At 41.9% G+C, this 27,792-nt stretch overlaps 1 protein-coding gene and 1 non-coding gene across 2 annotated transcripts in view; one reads left to right on the forward strand and one right to left on the reverse strand.

The window, feature by feature from the left end:
* The window catches only part of fstl4 (follistatin-like 4), a 187,864-nt gene that overhangs the window by 130,403 nt on the left and 29,669 nt on the right, over window positions 1-27,792 (forward strand). The window contains exon 7 of the mRNA XM_062405405.1: window positions 26,157-26,323. Within this exon, the coding sequence (XP_062261389.1) occupies window positions 26,157-26,323 (167 nt within the window). The remainder of the gene's footprint in view (window positions 1-26,156; window positions 26,324-27,792) is intronic.
* On the reverse strand, window positions 23,720-23,791 carry trnaq-uug (transfer RNA glutamine (anticodon UUG)). Its single transcript has one exon. It is a non-coding gene; the product is annotated as a tRNA-Gln (tRNA).

Consider the following 27,792-nt stretch of genomic DNA (forward strand, 5'->3'; position numbering starts at 1 on the left):
ATTTATATTATTTAACCATAAATTGGATATATACTTGGAGAATAATGCTGAAATGATTGCGTTCTTATTGATTCTTTCTCCACTTATTCTACCTTTTACAAGCCCGGCAGGGTGTTTTTATGCATTTATTCTTTTTCTTTTCTGACTCCTTGGCACCTGTGTTAAGTAGATTCTCCTTAAACCCATTTCTCTCTGCAGATGCTGGATAAAGAATAACAATCAAAGAAAAATGCTCACTGAATGGTGCTGATGGAGTTTTCAAAATTGCTGAAAACTTACAGGGAGATTAATCACAGAGGTGTAGAAATTGTTGTAATCCAATCAGCACAACCACAGAATAGTCATGTGTGGTTATAGTCAAGTCCTGGCGAGAGATTTACAAATATAAAGGTGCTTTACAACATTTCATCAAGCACCATCTGTGCTTGAATAACGCTTAAGAACAGTACTGCAAAACGTTCACAGGGAGATAGATACTAGCACCATCTGACTATTATCCCAAAAATCGATTGCACATGCGAAAAGGGATGTGTCCTTTTCTTATGATCGTCTCTGCTCCCATGTGTTGTTTACGTTGACCTGGATGTTAAGCAATACATCCACAAGAGGGTGGAGCAGAGACCAGAAATCCCGACACCAGGTTCCTAAGCCTTAGACGCCTGTGGTTTTTACCAACTCCTCGCTATTGTTGTGTCCTTTGGTCGTTTCCCTAAAATCATTCGTAAAATTCCTCCCATTATTCCTGGTGGTACTGCTCCGTTTTGTGGGTATACAACAGCTTTCAGAAGACCTCCACAAATAAGAATAAACTAGCGAGTATGGACAGAAGGTGTCGTCTGTTTCAACCACAAATCAAAAGTTGTGTAGAATTAACTTTACTCTGATTACTCCGAGGTTGCTGATTTAAAAGCTAAAAGCTTGATTAAACATTTATTGTGACACGGGGAAGTAAAACAATATGAAATATGGAAACATTTTATCACATTAGTTTCAAGTATGTAATTTGATGTTTTCAGTTTTCTTTTTTCTGTTTGGCAAACAGTCCAAAACCCACTCATTTTAAAAAGAAATAGAGAGAGAGAGAGAGAGAGAGAGAGAGAGAGAGAGAGAGATCTTCAAATGAAGAGAGCACAGAGGCAGCAGAGAACATTTACCATTTGCGGAAGAGGCGTTCAATAAGGCCAGAAAAATAACAGCCTCTCGTTCTGGGCTGCAGCAGAAGTGAATAATCAACCTTTCCTTTCACAGAGCTCAGTGCAGGACAGAGATAAGTGCATAATGGCTTTGATTCAGCTCTGCAGCCTCCTAATGGTGTTTGGTTTCACGAGGGTTTGTTTCCTAACATTTACTATAGTGTCAACATTGTGCAGGAGTGGACGGCTTGTGCACGTGCCCTTTGTATCCAAATTAGAGCCACTGTACCCGGAATTTACACCACAATAAATGTCCGGGAATCCACTGGCAGAGACGCCGCAGCCAAGATGATTCACACTCACTCACCTCTCAGCGGCGTTGGCTCTGCAGCGGATTGGTGAGCAGGCTCGTTGAGAGCTATCAGTAGCCTGCAGATGCAATATACACAGTCACACAAGGTCAGAGCTCCTTTGTGGATACATGTGTAATATATAAAGCTGCCCCGAGGTGATACATGGGCTGCACGTGTGCTTTGTATGGCGAGTAACCTTTTGTAAATGCACTGCCTGAGATAGCCTTGCTGCTCTTCATAATAATGCCTTTTTCCTCAGCATTCCTTGCATACAGCTGCAGCCGACCACGTGTGCCCCATCGCTGCAAGGTAGAGGTCACAGGTATTAGAAAAGAAAAACAGAGTTAGGAAAGACATTATCATAAAGTATATATTCTCGACTTACCACTCTGCAATCCTATTGGGCACTTATGGTCAAATGCTTGTTGAAAAAAAATTGTCTTGATTTAAATGCAGACACTCGGGGACTGTTGACTCCACATCCTGCAGAGATCAGCATAAAGCGCAGCAGCACAAAGATAAACAGCGACGGCCGTGAATTCAAACCAATGCCCCGGAGTCCTGCTCCCATGTCAGCCCACTGGCTTGTTTATTATACTAAATCCTCATGATTGACTCGGGGTCATCAAACCAGCAAATCGGGCGTAGAACGGAGGAGCAGGGGAGGAAAACCCCCGGAAGAAAAATGACTTGTGTAAATCAACAAAGAGGCAGTGAGAGACTGGGACAAAGACAAGCAGTAAGAAGTTTTACAGATACATCTTTTGAGAAATTAAGCTATTTCGTTTTTTTTCAACTAATTTGCAGTTTCAATTTAATTTTTATACCAACCAGAAATGGTTTTTATTTGACCTACACTTGAACTGCAATCACTAAACCTCCTTTCTCTCCCCTCTCAACCTGTGTTGTCCTCATTGTGATATTAACAAATTGCTTGGGGGCATAGAGAGTTCTGACCGAAAGTCCCACAGCCTGAGCTCAATAACAAAGATGAGCATTTCCTGACAGTGACATCTCCCGTGCTTTAAGGCATAGGGACACAGATAATACATCAGTCATGTCGTTACAGCACTGTGGCGCCGACAGTGAAAACGTTCTGTCAATAGATCTTGTAGTTTTTGGAGATAGAGTCTGTGTATTTTCCCTCCAGCCCCTCAGGGCCAAAATCACCATGATAACCAGTTACTCAGCACTTTCAAGTGACTCAGCAAGTTTCTGGACGAAAGTGAACAAAAGCAGGCCGTGATTGGCTAATTAGCCTGAGTGCCTCTTATTCCAAAAGGGTCAAAATATGTGTAATTATTTCTTTCTTCAGAGGCCGTCTTATTTCCTTCAATTCTTGCCATGTGCACCTTGACACCAACACTAATGTTAATATTATCTGCCTGTGGCAGTGGTCTAAAGCTTAGTTTGTTCTCGCCATTCCTTTCCTTGCATTTGAAAAAAAGGACGAATATGATGCACAGTGTTGTTTTGGCCGGTTGCTAACTCCCCCAATTTTTTACTTGGTGCTCTCGTCCAGTGCAACATCAAAGTTGAGCTGGAGGAAAACATACAGATTCCCATGTAGCACCTGGAGGGAAACAGGGAACAGTTGGTAAAGATGAATCTACGTGGTTTCGTCAAGGCAAATAAGTGCGCACCAGACAGAAAGGGAGCACCTGGGGGAAACAAGCATACCCTGTACACGGCATCACTTCACCAGTTCAAGTATCAGCTTTATGACAAAGATTAGGTGTTTACTAATGATTTGAATGACGCCCTGATACCTGTAGTGACCACAGTCCAAAAGAACTTTAAGGGAACATCATGTAAACACTTGCGCTAGACCACATTAGGACCATTTCCCTGCTTGAGATGGAAGCCGGACTATCAGTGCTGCAAACACCATCACCCACAGTTTGTGAGGGGGGGGTTCCTGGATGATGGCTTCTCAACATCCACTTGTAGACAGACCCAGCATCTGACAGCTTATTATCCCGGAGTCCAAACCAAGCAGCGGGCACATTCAAAAAAAATAATCCTAGAATTCTCTAGGATGCAACAAGATGGAAAGATTCTGAGTTCAAATTCGCTTCAAATTGGAAAGAGTATTTATACAACTAACCATACAGCTGTGGGGGTTGTTATTAAATGTTAACAGAACCAGTAAAGCTGCAGTTCAATGAACCAATGGTCCATTTTGTATCATTTACACACAGTTGGTGACAATTTAATTAGCACCAGGCTGTTTTTTCTTTTACCCATTGTTTCTCCATCTTTCTTGCACATGCAGCTCTTCCCCTCACTTAACGCACTCCCTCCACTGTGAGTCCATGTGTCTCCCATGTTTACCTATGTGACAGTTAATAGTGCAATTATATGGTGATGCTGGGCCGCACTGGCAGGGGCCACACGGCACGTCTGACTAATTAATCAAGAGGGTGAAGCAGCAGAGATGGAGTCGAGGAGGAAGGTGAGGAGGGGCGATGAGGATGAAATGGAGCGAGAGGAGGAAGGAGAGCGTATCGCGGGGAGACAAAGGGACACTGAGATGAGGGGAGAGGAAACGGGGGTCGAAGAAGGGAGAAGAGCCTTTTTTCTATCTCGAGGGAAAAGCCCAGAGGAAGGAATTAAATTAAAAATGATATGAGTCCAGAGTGCAGCCTTTAAAACTGGAGGAAAAACCTGTCCTGGACCTTTTGGTGTTGATTTAAATAATGATGAACTAAGTTAATCTAAAATAACCCCATCTTTACATTTACTATAACCAAACTGTGAATTTATGTATTTGTTTACCTATGCCATCGTATTAAACAATTAAAATAATAATATTAGATGACATTTTGTTAAAGATTATTTCCATAGTGTATGCAACATCCCTGTTGAACACATATCTGTGCACTAAAGGAACTTATAGGGAAACCCACACAGTGTGTATGCAGACAGGAACCTGTGATCAGTCAGAGCTGCAATGGCAGAAAATGGTTAATATTTTTCACGCTTGGTTCTGTCTCCATTTTCCACCTTGTAAGCGCCCAGTGAAGCTCTAAGAAGAGCCCCGGTGCCTCTTCAGGCAAGATCAAATCTTTGTGTTGCTGCCCGGCAGCTGCTGTCGAGGTTTGATCTTTCATGTTACACAGGTTTGCCCTTAATCTGCACAAATAATCTTGCTGAGATCAGATATCACTTGTACAAGGGGCGCCTGTTGTTCTCTGACAGCCAAGTGGGCGAGAGACCTCCAGCTAAGCTCTCAACAACAAAGTGCCTTTGAACTGGAGGGCTTGGAGTTTCCTTCTACACACACACACACACACACTCACACACTCAGGTTCCTTCCAACTTCTTCTCCTTCCATTGTTTCCTCTCCATTTAATCTCTCCCTTTATTTGTTGACCCATCCTTCTTTTTTTCAGTTTTTCTGCCTTTAAAATTCAATCTCTCCCTATTTCCTTCCTCTCACTTTCCTTTCCTTTCCTTCTCATCTCATTTCCCTCTTTTCCCCGGCCCAGCCTCCCCTAGCTTCTGTCTGATGCCTTATTACAGCTCAATGGACCTTTGCCACTAATTGCTGGTGTGTATAAGGGGCTTCATGGCACCTTCCAAGCGTCATCTCTATTCCTGGGTAATTACCCCGTTACTGCAGTATAGCTGCGGTAACAGGTGAGCGGCTCTTGAGGCTTTGGTTACACCTTTCACTGAATGGAGAGATCTATGTATTGATTTGAGAAACCATCACACTTGCAATGTAGAAATGTTATCTTTCCAGGGACCTTAAAAGCAGGTTTAAGTGTCCTATAGGTTTTATTATGTTAAATTGATTTAAGCCTATGATCAGTCCTAAGATCTTCTTTGTAATCCACAAAAATAATATTTCTTACACTGTCCGACCAAAACATTGCAGTGTTTCCCACAGAATTGAAATATCAAATATGGAATAAGGTTAATGGATAAAGTTGGTTTCTCTTACATACAACAGATTTCAAGTAACAGGTACACAGACTTGAGAGTGAAAGAGAAAGTGTGACACTGCGTGGATGCTACAAACATTTGCACTGGTGTGACATTAAATAAAGTGGAAAAAAATTGTTCATTGTGAAACTGGGCTGACCGTCCCAGTCAAGATAATTAAGGGGAAACACTGCTTTGACATTGTCTATTGAGAGAAGAAAATATAACTCCCATTGACAAGATCATTGATTGACTTAATCCACGTTAGGTTACATCAATGGTGGCGTGTTCATTTATGTGTGGCCATATCATATTTTGACTTTAAACTGGACATGTATTTGTGTATAACTTTTACAGCTTCATCTCTCGGCTTTAATCATTTACTTTTAGCCACTTTGCCTTCAGTGTCTTGGCGTGCGACATAGAAACCACACGGCCGGCAGCCAATTTCATTTTCTGTTCTTCATAATTACCTCACGCACACAGGCACTCAGTTGTGTACACGAGTCACATGCAGTCACACACAAACACACACTCACACACACTCACAGCCCTCGTGCAGCCAGTGGTCATCCAGCAGTCTGTTCTGAATACAATAAGGAGCGATGCCCAGCAGGTTGTCATGGCAACTGTGGCTGTCTCTTTAATTTCTGAATCATTTATTTAGTGCGAAACTTAGTCGATGTCGCACAATCACAAGAAGACACGAGAGTAGAGTCAGAAGAGAGGTAGTCAAGATCACATAGGGTAAAGTAAGCAATATGCACATAATCGGCACTAAAGGATGCCATGTTTATGATATATGCATATCCCATTCTCCATTTATACATATCTGCCCTACTAGAGATGACCTTCTGACGTGTAATTGTGTCTGTGTTTATTTAAAAAAAACAAATATATATATATATATATATATTGTTACACAATTATAATAGACCAAAGTAAATTGAAAAGCATTTGCAGTCATGGATCTCTCAATAATAAATTAAGTAATTTAATGTCAAACTATTCCTTTTTAACTACAAACTGGTTGTGTTCAAAGGAAGAATATTTGGGAAATGAAGCTCAATTATTTTAAGTGAATAAAAGACTTCAACACATCCGTTTTAAGAAAGAGCTTCGTCAGAAAACCAGCGTGCAATGTCTGTAAGAGATTAGTAGTGGCACTATAACAGCATTATAGTACTTGTAGTATTGCCAGTAAACTGGATATAAACTTAGCAGTGCACATAAATCGATTATAAATAGTATATGTGGGGAAACTTTATGTTGTGTTAATTGTAAAAAAACAAAAATAAGAAACTGTTTTCAGACTGCTGTTTATCCTTGAATCACTTTGTAATGTTTTTTTCAAGCATAAACAACAGCTGGCTGTCAAATAGTAAGATTCTTCTTCTTCTACTCATCAGATGTTTTTGAAGGAAGTTTCCCTTGTTTTTTCTGGATGATTTAAAAAAAACAACCTGAAGCAGTAAATACTTCAGAGTTGTATCTCGTATCGTGCCTGGTGTCAACACGTGCCTTATCCAAGCCTCAACATCTGGATTTATGGCAGAAATATAAAACGTGCATCATACCTGCTGCTCAACAGTCGTCATCCAAATATATAGGGAACAGTATCTCAAACTGTGCTACCTCCCTTCTGCTACGACCAAACCCAGCATGCACTGGCTTTTTGTAATATGGATCTGTGAATTAGCCTGAAATACAGAGAGGCAGCTGTTTGCAAAGAACATAGAAACTGAAAGTGTTCATTACATTAAACAATACGCTGTTACATCTTAAATTGTTAGTTTTTATAATTAGTTGCGTGGTCAGATAATCCCACGTCAATATGATGGGGCTCTTGTTCAGTGCTTGAATTTAAGCCTGAAGAATTATCTTTAGATTTTGTTTTTACAAAGCAAACACAAGGAAAGATTAAAGCTCTGCTGCTGCTTAACAGGCAAAACTGGGCTCGGGTAAATTCTCGTGCATTTCATCTGTGCACTGTGTCCATGTGTCTCGGAGAAAATTACTTTTAGAGAAAATAAAGCAGATGAGGCAAAAACATCTGCTTTAAAAACATCTGAGGCAAAAACACAGTTCATCCAAACTTTACATTACATTACATTACATACAACTCAATTATAACACTGAGTTAAGGGGGAAAAAAAGGGATAAATAGTTAACTCTGCAGATGGATGACGTATAAAATTGCAAGAGTTGCAAACATTTCGTCTCATAAAAATAACCAACAGTTCAGTTGAGGTTACTTTAAGTGAAACATTAAAATAATAAACCACGAGCAGATTGAAACCACAGATTGGATGTATCCTGGAATTCCGCTGTGAACCATTATATAGGCACTAACGGCATATTTGAAAATGTTAAAGTATATATTGAAACACTTTTTAGTCGTAAAGGCTGGATGTAAATCGAGCACCTAAACTGGGACGGCCGCAGCGGGATATCTTTGTTGAGCGAGAACAAAGAGTTCGACTAAGGTCTACTGTGGGTGTGTCAAACGGGCTGCGATGAAGAACAAATTGGAATTCATTCGTCTCTATGACTCACACTTGTTGGGTATTCCAGGTCCACTGGGACGTGACGTGGCGCTGGGGACAGACGGCCCTGTTCCGGCAGACGTCTAATATCTCTCGTAATTACACATTCTGAATAACCCCTCCTCCGACACCTCCCACGCTTCTCCATCTCCCTCATCTATCCCTCTTTCATTTCCACCACTTTAATTTCATTTTCTCTAATTAGCCACAGAGATGTAAACCCGTGCGTCTCATGAACTCAGGAGGCTTTGCCATTACCCCTTCCAACATTTCTGTTCCGCCCGCCCCGTCTCTTTGCGGCTCTCTTACTTTCCATTTCTTTTCACTGTCTCTTCCTTTAACAACCAATGGATCCCAAGGGCAGCAAGTGTGTTCCAACGCGCCATAATTCCCAGGCAGCTGCCCTCCGGCTGTTAGTGGCACAGCATGTGGTCTGCTTTTATCTCTCCTCTCTAACTCCCTCTCTGGCGAGGAAATAATTCATTATCATGCCGCCATTGATTTGCTCTTTCTCTTGCCTCTTCGGTGGAACAATCTCCCCCGTTCTCCCTCCCTTCCTCTCATTTCAAACAAGTGCTCGTCCGTGTGGTTGCGTGTTCGCCTTTCCGGTTGTGTGCGCTTGCATGGGAGTGCGGTACTCCTCCTAATTTTTTCTCCTCTGATCTCCTCAACGCAATCCCCTCCAGCTTCCACCTTCACCGGCTATGAAAATGTTCTCTCAGAACAAAGGAGATAAACACGGCGGAAAAAAAGCGCACGGGAAAAGGGAGAAAAAGGAGACGAAAGAAGGAGCAGAGAATAATTTGGAGCAGATTTATAGAGCACAGGACAATCCATCGAGGTTAGAGTCCAACAACCTAAACCATCGTGGCTGGGCAGCCTTAGCTTGTGGAAACATTTCTCAGAGATGCACCTGGGGTTTTTCTCTACAGGTAAACATTTGTTCTCTGTCAACCATCAGCGAGCTGGTATACATCGATGGCTCGGCTGTAGTGATGAGGTTATTTTTGTAATGAAAGAGTTGATCTGCCTCAGTGCTGATGTTACTCAGCTGAACTCGGCAAACAAGAGAAAACCAAACGCTCAGATGTGGTAGAGGTGAAACGAGGTAAGTGAGAGAACGAGAGTAAAGCTGGCTCAGTGCGGCGGCTCCCGGCTGCAACGACTTGTTACACAGACGGCTGAATCGCACCCAAACAAACACCCTGAGGAGTCACTCATTCTAGTTCCCCCCACATTCAAATCGTGTTTGGATCAGAGTGACGACTGCGATCGCGGGGGTGCAGAAACAAGGCGCTAATTTAACCAGGCGATGCTGCCTGTTTACACTCGTTTACCCGAGAGGAAGGAGAGACGGGGATTTGTGAGGAGGCCAGAAATGTTGAGAAAGGAAAAGAACAGAGAACAATGGAGAGGATTTAGAAGAAAAAACAAGCAAGCAATGCATAACTCTATGTTTCCACATGTTTGTCAAAGTCTCGAGAAGCACAGAGTCGGGCTATAGGGACCAGCAGGGTGAGGAGGCACCATGAGGAGGCAGAAGGGGGGGAGGAAAAGAGAAGTGAATAAAAAGCAGGAGTAGGTAACACACTATTTCATGTTTACGACAGCGTGGGGCGGCGGAAAAGGCCCGGGCGAAGATGTGCAGGGTGTGAGAGATTAGAGGTGACAAGCTTTGGGAAGTGGAGTGAGGGCAGAGGAGAGAAGTGAGGACGAGGAGAAGTGCTGGAAAAGGGAAAGAAGAGGAAGGGGGAAAATGGACCACGGATGATAGCTAACAACCGACATTCTGGGAAACAGTTACTAAACTACCATACTTTCTCTTGACTCCCTGAATAACAAGCGTCAAGTTAAACTTCGGCGATGCTTGGAGGCTGTGGAGGAGTTAGGAGTTTGCGGTTGTGAATTTGTGCAATTTGTTGTTACTCTCAACAAAACAAGCAGACCTGCTCAGTCAAGTTTGTTAAGATTACTGCGGGTCCGAAGGCGATTCAGGAAGCAAACGGCTGGCTGGGAAACAATCCATATCAAGCAGCTTGGCTTCGCTCCCTGCGTTCTCTGTCGATGCTCTAAAATCAGGCTAAAAGGTTAGAGAGAGGACTTCCATGATATGAATCATCAGCCGAGATGCTCCTATAGATAAGACTGAGCGTGAACCACAAGCATGACAAATTAAAAATGCTGAGGTCGATGCATTGACCTGAAGTGCAGACTTAGTCGACTCTAAATATCCTGATTCAATTACAGGCCCACAGCTTACCAACCATGTAATCGGAAGAGTTGATCTATTACCTGGAGGTTGAAACACGTTTTCAAAGCAGAGTTGTAAGAGCATTGTTTTGGACATGAAGGATGTTTTTTGCCTCAACAAGTTTGCGACCCACTGCTCCTTTACATCTAAAGGGGACAGTTGAGGTGGTCCTAACCATTATGTCTCCTGGGCGCCTTCCGTCTGAGGTTTACTGGGTGAACCCAACCGGGAGGAGACCCAGGGGCAGACCCAGAACCTACTGGAGGGATTACATACCCCTTCCAGCTTGGGAATCCCTTGGAACCCCCCAGAAAGAGCTGGAAAGTGTGTGAGGTATGTCTGGAATAATGTATTTGAGCAGCAACCTGTGCGACCTATGCCTGGATATGTGGAAGACAGTGGTGTGCCGGATGGATGGATAGATGGATGGATGGATAGATGCACAACAACAGAAGCTATAATTGTAAATTTATTCTGATTAAATTGCACAGTTTGACATAATTGGAGAAAAAAACACCAAACACAACAAACAAAAAGTAGGATTGTACAAATAGCATTCATCACTGAAATTAAAGACACGCATCCCCTCTCACATAAAGTCAGATCAGTTAAATTCTTCTACATATTCCTTTGTGGGTAAGTTGAAGTTGGATTTGTTGAAAAGACAAACTTATTCAGACCTGAAACACTAGTTCCATAGTTTTCTTAAAGTTTCCAAACAGTGAACCTCCTGATCCCTTGAAGAGTTACTCCTGTATGCGGCTCACAGCAGCAGTCAATATCATTTAGTGGCTTTCACAGAATTTCCAAAGCCGGAGTTTTGTTGTTCAGCAGACCTTGAAAGTGTGTTGCTTTGACAGCCTCACAAAGCCGAAATCGTCAAACATTTTGAAGTGTAAGTGTGTATGAAAGAGGGGGGAAAGTGACGATAGAGGAGCAGGTAATCCCATATCTGAAGTCTTTATTCTCAGGAGTGCGGTCTGCCTCTCTGACTCGGCTCAATGTTGCATGCCCCCCCCCCGGCTGAGTGTTGGTGCACATTATCTCATGTAGAAACAGTTCAAGCCCAGTCTTCTCAAACAGCACGCAGTGAGCCGGCTCCAGGGTTGAGGCTCTGAGGCTCTGAGGCTCTGAGGCTCTGAGGCGTGTGTTGTTCCGAGGTGATGCAGTCCTTTTATTTATTTATTTAGTTTTCTGGTTCGCCAGGTTAATTCCCAGTTACAAGTTCTATGCATGTAGAGCTCTTTAATGTGCTGGTGTACTCCACATAAGAAATCCATAAAAGACTCTTGATGGCGGGGCGGTGTGGCCCAGTGGTTAGAGTGGTGGTTCTCCAACAAGAAGGTTGCCTGTCAAACCCCACTCTCTCCCATCTGCATGCCGAAGTGTCCTTGGCAAGATACTGAACCCCTAAATGGCCCCTCATGAATGTTGAGTGTACTAATTGTAAGTCGCTTTGGACAAAAGTGTCAGCTAAATGACATGTAATGTAATGTAATAATGGCGGGAAGTCAGGAACACAGCTGTGACAGTCAGGATGTCCGCGGCACGTCCACAGCTCCAGCAGTGACTGGAAAAATCCAACGAGCCGAGAGTTAGAATCCCAATCACTTCCAATCCTTATCAGATCTCTGTCTGACTAGAGTCGGATCGATATGGATCTGAGAGAGACGGTGCTGTAAACAGAACCAGGGAGTAAAACATTTGTGTTACCGACATATTGCTTCCAGATCACATCAGACACTTTATTATTAATAACTGTTAATAAATAATACTCAAATGAAGTTAAAAAAACCATATAAAATAAACATATTTTCTGCAATGTTTATTCATCATAGTAAAGGTTTCATTACATATCAACAAACCCCGATCCGTAGATATGTATGTGAAAGGCTCATATCGGCTGTTCTCTGTCTGCCAAGCTCTATATCTGACCACCAGCCTTAAACTTGTATATATTTATATATAATAATTTGCAAAACTCCTGTCACGCTTGGAGGATCCATAATAATATGGTGGTGTAGTGCAGACAAACATTATTCTCCTGTAATTCACTGCACAGTGGAGAGAGACACACACACAAACACACACAAACACACACACACACACACACACACACAAACATAAACACAGAGGAAAATACAGACCCATTAATCAACTTCATCAACTCATCAACTGCGTGGTTATAACGGTGCCGTGATACAATGACAGTATATTTCGCCTACTAATTAATCAACACACACTTTTACTGGGGGGGGGAGATAAAACAAATTATTTTACATACTGGTCACCTGATACCACTACCAAATAAGACAATAATTAATCAATGCTCAACAAACAAAATGTTCAACCTCAAAAAAAGTATTTGAGGTATTGCTAGCCAATTGTTTTCGATGGCAAAAGAAAATGTGAGTTGTTTTGTCCTCACTGGAGTAAAATGGTCGTCAGTCGGAGTTCCCCTCAGTCTATTTACTGTATCTGATTCTATTCCAAGGTTTTATTAAGGTTCTTGTTGTAGGAGCATAAATGTTGTTAAATTACAGACACTAGTTCAGATACTCACACCCTAAACAACATATGTACTGCAGACATTTAAAGAAAACAACAACTGTATTAAACCAAAGATGTTGGTTCATAATTCCACAAAGTCAAGCCCTTGTCATGCGATGATGAAGAATCCCAAATTTGAGCCAAGTACATTATTTGTTTGCTGGAGGGCATTTTGTCACAGGAGAATTTGCTCTGCTGTATAGATTTAATTCAGAGGCTCTTTATCCTGTTTGATTAACTTGTTTGTGGTGTGTTAAACTTGTCTGATTGCATTGTTAGTTTAATGCTACCAAGTTGTGTTTCATTTGTTCCAGTTTCTTATTACACTTATTTTCATTGTAGCTTTGTTATGTAGAAAAAGCTTTTCATCAATAGTCATAGTCATCAATAGTTACGTTGGGACTGTGGGGACCAATTAGTCATCAGGCTAAACTTGACACATTTACATTGATCACATTTAGAGTCGCTATAAATAGAGCGATACCTCCACCAAACTGTTAAATTGAACTGACCAATCGATATCAGTCCCGTAAATATGTCAGATTTCCTTCATCAAGATCCATTCATGTTTCTTTGGAAAATCCATGAAGATGTCAAAAATAAAACAACCATTTTAATGTTGAAGAAAGTGATGACACATTCCAGGATCCACCCCTTTGTCAGCATCTGAGCCAAAATTAAGTAGGTTCCTCATTGGCCTATACCCAAACCTTCCACCCAGTTTCATAAAAATCGGTTCTGTTCTTTTTTCATAATCCTGCTAATAGACAAATGGCAATAAAAACATGTCCTCCCTGCTGGAGATGATAAACATAACATTTTTAAGTCTCACCTGCCTAATGTCTCAGCTGCTGAAAGGTTTGGTTTATATTTTGTATTCAACGCCATTTAAGGTACATCGGTAATAGCTGTTGTCCACAACAGCCTAATACATTCACTGGAGAGCTACTGCAGTATGAACAATATGACAGCATGACTAATATGGTCTCTCCGGGCATATATCATCATGTCACCCGTCTCTGCAGAGGATGGCTACATCACAGATCCTTGACTGACTCAGATATTTTCCAAACTGACCACAGGCATCACCCTGGTGTCAGGAAGCTAAACGTATCCATCACACATGCAGTGAAGTGCCTGAACAAGACCAGATGCTGTTCAGCAAAGTAACTCAACCCGACTGATCCGGCCCAGCATCTCAGTAGCTCGCAGCAAAATGTGTGTTTACCTGACAGCGCTCAGGTGTGAACATGTGTGTAATACAGCCTCAGCAGGGAAACTGTCACACACTCTTAGGGTATTTGCAATCAACTCATACCCGTTGGTATTTGGTTTTACTAAGTAGTGACAATGAAACATGAAATATGTAAATATGTGTATCTGATGGAACAGATTCACTTGAAGCTTTTCAGCAGTTCTTTGTAACAGGTCACACTGTTGTTACGTACAAGTGCAACTCCAGACATATTTTACATATAGTATCAAGTCTATATATGCCCTGTTTCCTTCAAGTTATGCACACAAACTACATTAATTAAATAAAACACACTCAGACTCACATATTAACAGATCCGATTTGGGGGGGTCAAAGATCATATTTCATCAAAGGTCATTGGCGCCTCACCAAAAATACTTTTAGCCTCTTTACCAAACTCATTTAGACTCAATTATTAACTGATTTGATTATAATAATCAAAAGTTATAATGACCTCATATGAGTGTAAAATACAGTTGCTGACTGAAACTGCACTACTGGGCCGAGACACTACCATTCTTAAAGTAAAATCAAGTGACTGTACATATAGTGATACTCAAGCCAAGATAGATGAACAATGTTTTTATTACCATCATCTGTTACTACATGTTTGAGCATCTGCAGCAAAGTTTTAATATTTAGAAAAGGGAAATATCTTGAAATAATATCTCAAAGTATGCAAAGGACTGTTATGCTTATAAGGTGCCTCTGTCGTACAGTATCCTGCTGTAAAGCAGCCTCCATTGACTCTGACGGAAAACAGTGGTGTGTAGTCAGAACAAAAGAAAAGCAAATAACTTGTCCCCGGAGCATCACTGGAGATGAAATCAACACAAAAAAACCTTCCTCTTTCCTCTCTGTGGATGTAGTGTATTGTAATCTACTGTCACATTTAACTTGTCAAACACTGACCTCTCTTTCCCTCAAGAAACAAACTAGAGCTCTCCAAATTGCACTGTAACTAATTAAATTCAAAACGGCACCTAGAGTCGCGCTCTCATTTCACTTGCCTGGATTCGAGGGTCCTTTAACATCTCTAACAGGCCTCCTGGCAGCTGCGTTTATAAGAATATTAACAGTCTTTTTATCCTTCTGTCCTGCAGCCCTTCCCAGGCCGATGAACGCAAGCATTCTTCGGAAACCTAGATACACACACACACACACATACATACATGCAGCTCTCAGTATGTCATTGTGCATTCTGCCTCTATCAAGGCGGACCCTCAGGTCGGGTCAAGCTGTGACTCCTGCCGTGTTGAGTTGTGCTGCAAGCCGCTAATCCCTTTTACCCTCCTCCTCCACAAGCCTGAACGGGTTTTAAAACTAGTAAGACCACTTAGCCGACCCTGTCAGAAAAGGCCTTCTCAGTTTATAGTATGGCTGTTGGAGAGAAAGGGAGAGGGAGAGAGAGAGGGGATGGGAGGAGAGGGGGTGGTGTCGGGTCCCCTCCTTCTTTCCTTCCATAAAGATGAAAGATTATCCAGATTGTCATAGATCTTACGCTTCCATCAGATGAGAGTAGGGGTTTAATGAATTGGGTCTCATCCAGCCAAATGAAGTATGGGAGATTAGCTCCAGACTGTCAGCTTGTTTCCATTAAGCCTCTCAGAGCAGGGTGACTTTTTTGGCCATTGAGATTTAAAAATGTTTTCCATTTGATCAAATCAAAGGATGTAAGTTTTTTCTTTCTAAGCTGTGTCTGGAATGTGATTTTGCTACCATTTTTTTTTTATAGAAACAGACAGTGAAGATACACAAGAGGCATCTCGATAAAGCTTGCAAGCAAATAGGATGATCAGATTAGTTCAATTCTTGATTTTAGAAAAGTTAAACTTGTCTTTACAATAGTGAAATATGTATTTAATGCAAATGTAAATAAGTATTAGTAAGGGGCAGGTACAATGACCAAGTTCCCAAAAAAGCACATAAGCGCATTCTTAAAATAGAGAAAAAAGAAATGATATATTTTCATATACTGTTTATATCTTATTAAATGTCAATTGATATTCTATATAAAAATGTTAAGTCATTACACTGTAGTAGCTCTAAAACAAAAATGTGGAATTTTTTAAACTTCTAGTCATAACAATACACATAATGGGAAACGCTATATGGAGGAATAACCTCATTAGCATGTAGCATGATGCGATTTACAGAGTGTGTATTAAAGGGACTCTTCAGCAGGAGCTTGTGATTCTGTCTCGAATGACAAACAATTGTAAGACAAGCTACCTGAATGTAAAGCAACAATGTAAAAGTGAGAAAGTGTCGAGTTCACAGGTCTAAACAATCTGTGAATCCTCCAGACGGACAGTTCCTCTCTTCGTTTCCCAGTGGTTGCTCTCCAGGCCTCAGGGATTGAAGGAAACGGTAAAGACAGCTCTACCCTGTCATTACCCGACTGATGCGAGTTCATTATTGAGAGTCGTCGGCGCTTAGCAGCAACGCCCCCCCCCCCCCCCCCCCCCCCCCCTGAAATTGTCTTTTTTGTTTGCAACCTGTTCCTGCAGAATTGGTCATTGAATAATGCAGGGGCGAGAACGGTTCCCTTTTAATGACCTGTAAGTGTGCAGATCCAGGAGGACTGCTGTGTGTCTCTTGAGTAATAGATATTGTTGACAGCAGCGGGGATATTTTTAGTGGAGTCCTTTCTTTTTTTAATATCTAAGCATAAACTCAGGAAGTGGCTTTCACATCAGTCAGAAAACTGGAGAAACGTCTCATTATAATCCGGAGGGGGCGTCCTGATTTGTGTTGGCTTTTTAAATCTGTGGTATTTCAGAAGCAGGGACTGTAATTTAACTGTCTATCTCATCACACTGTGTGGTCGGCTCTGGGAAAAGCCGGAGGTCATTTTTTCCCAAATAACTGCTAGTGGTTCTGTTCTGTTATTTTATTTAAATTCAGCGGCAGTGAAGTGAAATATCCTCAACCCTATTCTTTAAATGCTTATACAGCTGAGGCATGAGAGCGAGCAGAGTAGGATCTCCTGCCAAGCTCCTGCTGCTGGTTTATGAATACAGCTCGGAACAGATTGTTTTAAAATACTCCTCGCTGCAAACACACACACACACACACACACACGCACACACACACACACACACACACACACAAACGCACCTACTCTATATACCCTTCCTCCACTGGTGTGCTCTCGATCTTCTCTTTGTGATTCTAACAAGACTTTATTGTTGCCTAGTTAAGAAGACCTAAGGGAGAAGTTGCATCAACTTGGCTCTGCTCGCAAGTCGAGCGACAGCCATAGCAAGAAGCCACTTTAAATTGAACAACAGGGGGAAGCAAGAGAGAGAGGGAGGCAGATTAAAAGGGGAGAGAAAAGGAAGGAGGAAGACTGACAGGCGAAGAGCCACAGACGTATCAAGAGGGTGAGAGGCTCGGCTGAAGACAAAGACGGAGAGAAGTAGCCAAGGATGCAAACAAAGCATCACAGGGAGAGAGAGAGAGAGAGAGAGAGAATGAGGTGGTGGGTGGGAGAGAGGGGGAGGCGGTGCGAGATAGAGAAGAAGGGTAAGTTTGAAAAGCAATGAGGAGCGGCGGCGGAGGATTCCTCTGTACCTGTGGAGGAGATTAAGGGGCTGCATCCAGTGTGATTAATGAGCCGGCCGCTGATTGCTCATCCCTATCTCCCTCCCATGAATAATCACCACGGCAGCAGGAGTTTTTGGGTGTGTGAGAGAGCGAGAGGAGGAGGAGGAGGAGAGCGAGAGCATGGGTATAAGAGCCTGTGTGTACATAAGAGATGAAGGAAAGACAGAGTGTATGTGAGAGACGGTAAATGAGCAGTATATATGTACAATGCGAGTGAAACACAGCGTGTGCATGCGGCGCCCTGCGAGTGCACGGTTATTGATTGACTGGGAAAAATGTGTTTACATGTACAGTATAATTTACAACATGACAGTAATTCGGCGTGTCAGCGTGTCGGAAACACGGATGATACATTTACTAACAGCCGCGGCCCACCTGCAGAGAGCAGCTCTCACACTGAATCCATCGTGACACGTCAGGATCATTTGTGCGCACTGTGGGCTCCCAGTGGGAACTGTGAACTGGGCAGACCTGCTGGTGTCATGAGGTGGCACATTTTTAAAGAGTCACTGTTTTCCGGGGATGAATCCGTTGTTTTGAAAATAAAAGCTGTGTAACGTGAGCTTTTTAAAAATGGACATGGTTTTGGTATCAGCCTGAAATCGGTTGATGGTATTTGCTTAAGATGAAAGTTAATGAGGGAGTTTTTTTCTCTCCAAAGGGCTTCTTCATCGTGGGAACTGTCGGGTTTCTCTTTTTCAAGGTCGCCACCTTCTACTTGAAGTGCCTCGAGATAATGTATTTTATGATTTGGCGCTTTACAAATATAATTGAATTAGATAGAGCAAGAATTTGTCATGCAGCAAGGATTTTTATAGCTACCATTTCAATATCTATGATTATGTGTGAAATCTTGCATACCACGGGCAGGACTGTTTAATAGGATTTGTTCTTAGCTTGACGTAGTACCTTGATTTTTCACTGATTTTATTAATTGGAATAGGTAAATACTGACATTCTGCATCTGTGACAACAGTGGCTGGAGGTCAGGTTGTCCTGTGTCCTGAAATTTGGTATGAACATTATATCTCAAGAACGCCCTCCATGGATTTTCTTCATATTTTGATTGGTCTAAGGTCAAAAGTCACTGTGACCTCAACTGACATAGTTTCTTAATGTGATCTCAAAACCTATACTAATATTAATCACAATACTATAGATTTGTGTGACAGTGTAGAATCACACACTGTTAACCTTGATACTGTCACATAGTCCCATCCCAAACCAAGTGGCAGGAAATGGAAGTTTTCATTTTATAATAAAACATCCGACCAGCTTATAAACATTATAGATAAAAGCCGGGTGATATTTACCAAAATAAAGAAAAATGCCAGCAAAGAAACTGGGGGGGGGGGGGGGGTGTCCATAGGTTCAGGCCAACTGAGCAAGGAATGCAGTCTGCCACTGCACCGCCTACAATGTTACTTACATAGCTTATTAATAGTGCTGTGTTTGATGTGCTGAGGCAAAACCATGGTTACCAGTAGGTACACCAGTATCTGTTTTCTTAGTAGAGAGGGAAGTTTGTCCTTAAACTATATATATATATATATATAAATATATGTATCTTACATATTAATGAAGGGTGCTTCACCCGACAAACAGAGGGTACACTACACTCTGTGACCGACAGTAAGCCAGTAAGACAGTAAGATAGGCTCTATATGTCACAGTGTCCTTGAGAAAGTAAATCCCCGAATAACTCTCCATGGGCAGGCCAGTGTCTTGTATAGCATCCACACTGCTGTGAGTGTGTTTGTGTGTGTGTGTGTGTCCGTGCGTGCCTGGTGTGTGTGTGTACACTAGACTTGTTTCATGATACAGTCATGGCAGACAAATTATTAAACAGGACTTTGTTGAAATTTGTTTAAATGGGTGTTTATATACTATCTCCATCTGGATCTATATTTTACACTTTAGAAGAAACATGATCACACCTAGGACGTGTGCGCTCTCTTTAAAGCACAAACCTAGATGCTTGCACCATGCAGCAGTTCATGGTCATTCATGTCATCCGTATGATTTCAAAACATTTTCCTGATTTACGCCTGATGCATATTATTATTGTGCTGGGTTGCCTGGTGGTTGAAGATTGCCTGTTGTCGTGACTTGTTGGTGGTTGAATAGCAACAATCAATAAGAAAATCAATTTTAATTGTTTTTAAAAACAGCTTTTGTTATGGTTTTACTGAAGTACAAGGCTAACACCAGCATGGTGTTGATTTCAATCCTGAACTCGGTAGTTTGGCAGCTTTGCAGGAAACATGTAGGACGAGCAAAGGCTGGCAAATCAAACCTTCTTACTACAGCAGCTGCTTTTCACTTAGTGGCGAGCTCAACTATTAATGCCTGAACCTTAATTTACCAACTGAGGCCGAACCAGTATCTTTCATCCACAAGATTTTAAAATGAACAATCGAGAACGCCGTGCTTATTCTGCATTCACATACATGACACGTCACACACTACCCACCATTCAAGGCACTTATTCAGTGTGACACACGAGAGAGCGCCCTGTGGATTTCTAATGAGGTGTGTCTGAGGTGTCACTGTCACCGGCTCAGAGCAGTGAAGACGTGTTACTCTTGTGACGTGTTTGTTTATCCTCTCAAGTGTTGTAAGAGGCACAAACTACAGACTTTCTACAGACATGAGACATGCTTCAGCAATTGTATATGCTTTGGACTTAGTTATTTTTTTTCCAATGTAAACAATACATAAAAGTTGGACTGAACAATGACTTATAACTTCAAATTCTTAATCAACGATAAATATGTCACATATCGTTACAAATAGCATTTTGTGAAGTAAAGCATATGTTTCATATTCCCCGGACATCAGGGAAACAGACTCCAGTAAAAGTCACATCATTGTCCTTTTTATAGGGGTGGGGGGGTGGGGGGGAGGTCCTTCCCTGAAAGTGAAATGCCCCAAAATTGTGATTCATCGCAATATCTGTCAAACGTAATCACAAAAATATTTGATTTGCATATGGCTCAGGCCTACTTCAGTGGTGTCAGCTGGTGGGCGAGTCGAGAGAGAGCGTGTCATCTGAGGACAGCCGAGGAAAGAGATGTTTCACGAGATGCTTGGTGACATCCAAAGTGCTGCTCTGCCCTGTGGGACTGGCTTATAAAAAGGTTTCTCGTCTCTCCCTAACATATATCAGCCACATTTAGTCATGTGTCTGACTTTATCACACATGCTCTGACTTCAGAGAGACAAAGATCTAAGAGGAGACATGAAATATTTAGTTGAATGCTGTGAGGCTTACTTGATCTTTTTATATCAAATTATTGCCGGAATTATATATATACTAATTATTTTTTACGGTATTTTATGAATTCCAAAATCGCAAATTTATGTTGCTCAGGAGCTAAAGCAGGGGGCCGTTAACCAGTCTGAATGCCATAGTGTCCTTGGGCAAGACACTGAACCTTATATTGACCCTGTGGACTGTTCCATCAGAGTGTGAAGGATGTGTGATGGAAGTGCTGCATGAAAGTGTGTGAACCGATGAATGTGACTTGCAGTGTAAAGCCCTCGAGGCTGTAAAGCACCAGGCCTCATCTAACATCAGCAAGGTTACATTGTAGGGATAGGGACACATACAGCAAATAATTATAATAATATTCACGCTGAGATAAGTTTTAATGTTTGGATATCATTTGAATGAAGTTTCATTTTGGAGAATAGCACCCCCCCGGACATTGCGGACAAGCAGCATAGCACAGGAGCTGCCCTGAACTCTCCTGGTCTCCTGACATTCTCCAGAGGTGCTACACGTGAGAGGGCACCAGATCCAAGTCACAGGATTCACTGGGAGCGAGAGGACGTTTCTAACATACCACAGACACGAAAGCGGAATGGAATAGTGCTGCCATAAACGTAGAGGACACTGACGAATATGTCAGTCATGTTTGCTGATGAGGGCAAACAAAAAAATTCAAATGTCTTGATCTCTATCAATGCTTTCAACATCAGAGCTTAGTAAATCTGTATAATCTGTATATAGTCCATATTGTCTCATGCCAATTCAATAGACATCTTTCAACTCGAAGGGATCAATCAACAAACCAGTGCTCACTGGGAGGCCGCCAGTTGTTTTCTCACCTCCCAACGTCGCTCACATGACTCCTCACATCCCACTCCTTCACCTGTAACCCTTTTTTCCATCAGCCCCTCTCTCCCTCGCTTCATCCCCCTCACCTCCCCTCTATCTCTCGTCTAAGTCCAAATGTCATGTCGTGGCCTGTGAAAAGTCACGGTGTTCCGCTCCTCGACTTTGTGGTTTGATGTCTTACTCCAGCTCATGAGAGGCTGGTCTCATAAAAGTGGAGAGGGACAACTCTCTGAGCCGCAGTCTTGAGCTCGGCACATTAGTTATTCCCTGGGAGATTGCTACGTGATCTGAATCAAATATGTCTCTCGTCCTGTCTCACACGCACACACACACACAAACACTTCTACATCTCCTCTTATGCCCCTGTGGGTTTTTCTTTCATTAGCTCATCCTCTCTTACATACATGTAAGTCTTCTTCGTCCTTGCACACTATATATTTCTGCCGTTTAAGTCCTCTCATCATCTCTGACTTCTAACCTCCGTCTTCCTTGCTTCATTTCCTCCTTCTTTCCCTATCCCCCTCCTCTCTTACCCAGGCTGCATTGTACGTCCCCTCCAGAGCAGGATAAAGGAAACCTCCCCGTCGGCCCCCGTCTCAATAGCTCAGTTAGTGCCAGGCTGATCGATCAGTGGAGCTCCTGAGTTCCCCTGGAAGTCAATTACTAACTTACACATTGGAGCTATTTTTGGGAGGGGGGAGGGGTGGAGGGTTTCACTGTAGGAATCATTAACTAGATAATGTCATGACAACCTTCCCCAGTCAGCCGGGGCAGAGCAGGTGCTGCCTGTGGATATGCAATTTGTCCAGGGTCATCTGAGAGTGGGAGAGAACATCGGGGCAGATATTTGGAGATATTTTTTAGGGAGCAGCTCTTAAAGTGGAAACAGTCTTTTACGGCCGAGGTAAACATATTAGTGCCGCCGATAAAACACACACCACCCTGTGAGTTCAGTTTAAATCGTGTCCGTGGCACCGAGTAATAAAACTGTCATGGAATGCTTGATCCACCTATTGAGTAGCTTTACTGCTTCTTTATCATCAGTGAATGTAGAGCACAAGTGAACAGGGAGCTTCGCTTCGAATCTGTCATGTGAATCCATTGTCAACACCAAACATTAAAAATAATGAACCATCCAACAGCAGTTTAAGGGGCAGAACTTATCATTATTGACATTTGTCTGCATCTTAAATCCCCTGGACAGGAGGAGAGTCAGATCAAATCCCAAATGTCTGATGGATGGACTCTGTGTTCAGATTCTAAACGCTACTATACTACTTCTACTAGACTACTACTACAAGTACTGCTATATGTGCACATTTATTTATCTACTTGGTATTTTAAAAACGTTTGGTTGTTGGTACCAAAGTTGAAGTATTTCACATGAGGTAGACAACCCACTTACCTTAGCTTGAGAGCTAAGTTAAGAGCCAACAGATTGAGTTTCTTTCCCCGCCTCAGCTGTGGAGAGACAAACACACACTCAGCCAAACCAGCTGAGGAATTAGTGCTGGTGTTCCATAATGTGAGATGGTGTCAATTCCAGTTCAGGCCTGGATTTCATCTGCTATTGTGCAATACTTTGATTCTCAAATAAGTGGATTCTTCATGTTCTTAAGGTTTTATCACTGATGTATTTTCTTTGTGATCTTTATGTTTATGTTTATTTTACATTCTGTCATTTTTACATTATAAGCCTGACCAGTACTTTGGTCAACTCAGGCATGACTTCGACTTGAGTTGGATGAATTGAGCTCAGTCCCTCAACAGACCTGTATTAAAGCTACTCATAGGTACATATTATATCCACAGTTCTATAATCACAGGTAAACCTTCATCACAAATGACTCAATATTAAATAAATAGGCTGCGTTGTTTATAGGTCCAGTTAAGCTCGAGTTGAAGTTGATATGTTTCATTATTGTTCTGAGGAGTCCCACAATTGGGAAATTTGAAAATGTTCACTATGAGGTTCCACCGAGATTTGAACTCTGATTACTGGATTCAAAGTCCAGAGTGCTAACCATTACACCATGGAACCCAGTCTTTATCAGGTCAACAGCCAATCATGTGATAAGGTATATAGACAACAAGTACATTTGAACCCTTTATGCCCAGAAACAAGTCTCCTATATGCCTATTATTCATTGTGTAAATATACTTAGGATTTTCATCTTCTCTTAGTCTCATAAATATATTTAAATGTCTTCATGATTAATTTCATGTGTCAGGATTCATTTTACAACTGGTCCATCATTCACAAAGGTGTTTTTGTACATGATGGCATTTCTGTTAAACATTAAAAACTTAGGCATCTACAGAAAGTCAGAATGTTCTGCTACTGACCTCACATGAGTTCAATGTTAAATATATATATTAAATATCTAAACCTGGAGTTGGAGCTGATGGCGTATTGGATTGGGTTTGTAGACAGTGGTGTTAGAGCCTCACATCTGGTGCTTTGGGCTGAAGGTTATCTTTGTACTGCTGTCAGTGCGGCTTCACCGCAAAGTAAAATGAATGTATTCATTCCAAAACCAGATAAGCCACGTGCTGTCTGAGAGTGACCAGTCGATTTTGTTTTAAAGCCACTCTTGAGTCAGCCATCAAAAACACAACTGTTTGGTAAACAGAACTTTCAGGGATGAGTCAGCGCTTTAATGGATCCACCTGAACTTGGAAGAGAAAGTCCTCGGGAACAGATTCAAAATAATCTCCTCCACGGTCAAAGAGTCCAAGAGTGAGCAAGAGTCTAGTTGAAATTCTCCGTACAACCCCCCCTGGAACTGACCCTCCAAGCCATCAACGCACTTCATCCCTCACTTGTCCACGTGTCCAAAGCATTGCCCTGCTAAATTATAACTCTGTTGGACCTGGCAGTGAACTGTACCCAGGGCGTTCTGAAGTATCACTGACGGACCTCGCTGTCTGCACGGATACATCTGTCACCTGGAGAGCTATCTGGAAACAGACAGCAAATATCCAGGGGTCGTTTACATTTATGTTCCCCACAAACATATCATAGTCCGTTAGCCATTGACTTGAAGTGGGCTCGGACATTTGATATATTTTCCTCCAGTGATACTGACTTATTCACTGCAGGTCCTGAGAGTCACTCTTTGTGTTTGGATCTTTGAGTTTCACATAGATTTATGTGGCACCGAAGGTTAAGAAAAGATTTGATAGCGCTGCTGAGAGGGAACACAAGTCAGGAAACTTCCAAAAGTTTCTCAGAGCAAACTTAGCCCCGATAAATAAAGGCAAATAAACAAAAGGTGCATCAAACATATATCAACACTGTGAGCGCAGTTTATCCCTGGACAACTCTCCAACTTTATTTGCGAGCTAAGAGCGGTTCCCTGTCAGAGGAATGTCTTGCTTTATAGAAGTTCACTTTTGGCTGTTAGTCACAGGAGGTGAAAGAAATAAGAATTGATGCTTTGGACGGACAATGATAAAATCTGACAGAAATACTGCAACTAGTTATTTTGCTTTTCAGACCTGAAAGTCAAAAACCAGGGTGTGGACTGAGACTGCAATCTTTTGTGTGTGTGTGTGTGTGTGTGTGTTTTTCTGTGTCTGTGTGTGTGTTTTGTGTGTCTGTGTGTGTAAGTGATTGACTCAGTGTTACGTTTGGTTGGCTCCAGTAAGACTCCACAAAAATGCAACAGCAGTTAATACACTGAACTAAATAGAAGATACTGTTAAATGTTCTTCAGCTACTAAAGCAAAGTGTTTCTCTTATATTCACATGTTCTTTTGAAAATCTTGATGAGTAGTTTTCAAAATAATTGACTAAGTGTGTAAACAGAAGATGAAAAGAAAAATGTGAGAAATGAAAATCCTGACATTGATTTAATAGTAAGAGAGCACACAGCTCACTCTGCTTAAAAACACTGCTTTAACATTGTTGTTATAATGGTCTCATAGTCCGTTTAAACACACAATGAAAGGAGAGGCTCGGTGGATGAAGTATCCAGCTGATTTCAGATTTTCACTGATGCTGTGACTCTGTGGATTTGACGCTTGGCCACACAGCTTGGCGACGGGTACCATTTATGGCGGCGAGCGGAACGGCTGAAGGATAATTCTTAATTTGCCGTAAAGGTGAATTGAATTGTACGGCCATTTCAATGAACATAAATCCAGCTTAATGAGAGGGATGATATTTTGGCGAGCTATGTGTCCTCCGACATGTGGTCTTTCTCATGCAGGACATCCTTCACTCCCAGGACAGCTGTTTATCCTCTGCGGTCCACTAACTCTAAGATAGATGCTCAGAAATGTATTTTTTCTGGCTACAGCTCCACAGCATCAGCCCACTCAGTCTGATTTGTGATTTTCTTTTTTTGTCCTTCTTTTCTTTTGTCATCTCTTCTTTCAAACATCTCCCCTCATCCTAACAGAGGTCATCCAGCTGAGCCTGGCGGAGGACCAGCACATCAGTGTCTCCACAGTGACAGTGGGCCTCAGCGCCGTCCTCACCTGTGCCATCCAGGGGACACTGCGTCCACCCATCATCTGGAAGAGGAACGGCATCATACTGAACTTCTTGGACCTGGAGGACATCAATGTGAGTGCCTTTAATTGTTCTTCTTGTGGCTGTGATTGTTGAGGTTGGTGATGATAATGGTTCTTGAGTTGATGGGCAACAAAATACGAGTCAGTAATTGAGTCAGTGTAACAGTAAAACAAATTTATTATTATTTTCAAATGAGGGAACATGCTGTATGGTTGTGTAAGATATTTCTTTCGAGGAATTTAATTGGACCATCAGATTAATATTTGAAAACCTTAAACATTAAACATCTTAAGAGCTCATCGAGTGTGCTGTTTAATATATCTCAGCACATTGTTTGCACAATCTGGATGCAGTCATTATAAAATGCTGATAAATTTGGAGATTGTTATTTTAGTTATTGAGGAAAGATGACAGAAAAAATTATTGGAGGAAGTAAACTGAAAAAAAAAGAAAAATTCCCTTGCCGCTGCAGCTCTCTTCCATGAAACAGTACAGCTTTATCTCAGCCGGTACTTAATGATGTGTGTGACCACATTCCTGTTTAGACTCATCTGCACAGGTGACAGCACAGTGCCAGCCTCGCTTTACGCACCGCCCCATCACACTTCACTAATTGCCTGTTAATGAGCAACCTTGTTGGTCTGCTGCGACGATGAGCCGATAAACAATGTCAAGTGTTAAGGTGGAGACTGGAGGAGAGGTAATGGCACCAGAGGTCCTCCGGGCTCCTGACCGTACATAATGAATTTCCACAGAGCGCAGTGATCCGAGCGGAGGAGGGAGAGTGGAACCCCGGCTGGGTTTGACTTTCTTTTTTCATCGATTCAGGTCAAAGATGAAACAAAAGAAATCCCTAAACGGGGAGCGCCCCGGCGGCCGGAACAGTTTCAGTGCACGCCATGTTTCCTGTCTCCATCTTCACTGTCACCTATCAAATAGATTCAAAAATGATAGATTGAACCCAAAGTGCTTTGTTAAGTAAGGATCTATACCATAGAAAATATAGTCTATGAGATTTTTCCCACCCCATTGCCGAAGCATATCAGTAAACATAATAAAACACAATATACCTGTGAAAGGCTCAAATCGGTCAGACTCTGGAGAAATAAAAACTTGTTACAGATCTGCCAAGTTCTAATGGTGAGGGTTAACATTTCCGACAGTTTCCTCTTGTCATTTGAATTGACTATCTCTCTGAATAAAGGATAAAAAAGCCATTAAAAAATAAGAATGTAGACATTAAATTAAATAAAAAATCAATAAACAAGTGTCTGGATTTATGCTTCATAATCTTGTAGTGCCTGTTTCATTTTTGAAATGTGTTTATCTACATGCTAGAGTCTATTCATAATTTGTCTTTGAGAATACGATACATTTGAACACTGTGCTGCGCTCCTTGAAATACAATCATTCCATTCAAATCTACACTCTCATTATGAATTCATGAAACCTTTTCTGTTCAAAAAGTAAAACTGGGACTTGTTTTCCTCTTTTGAAAAGAGACAATAGCAAAGCAATCT

Source organism: Platichthys flesus, chromosome 15, assembly GCF_949316205.1.
Source record: "Platichthys flesus chromosome 15, fPlaFle2.1, whole genome shotgun sequence".
NCBI lineage: Eukaryota > Metazoa > Chordata > Actinopteri > Pleuronectiformes > Pleuronectidae > Platichthys > Platichthys flesus.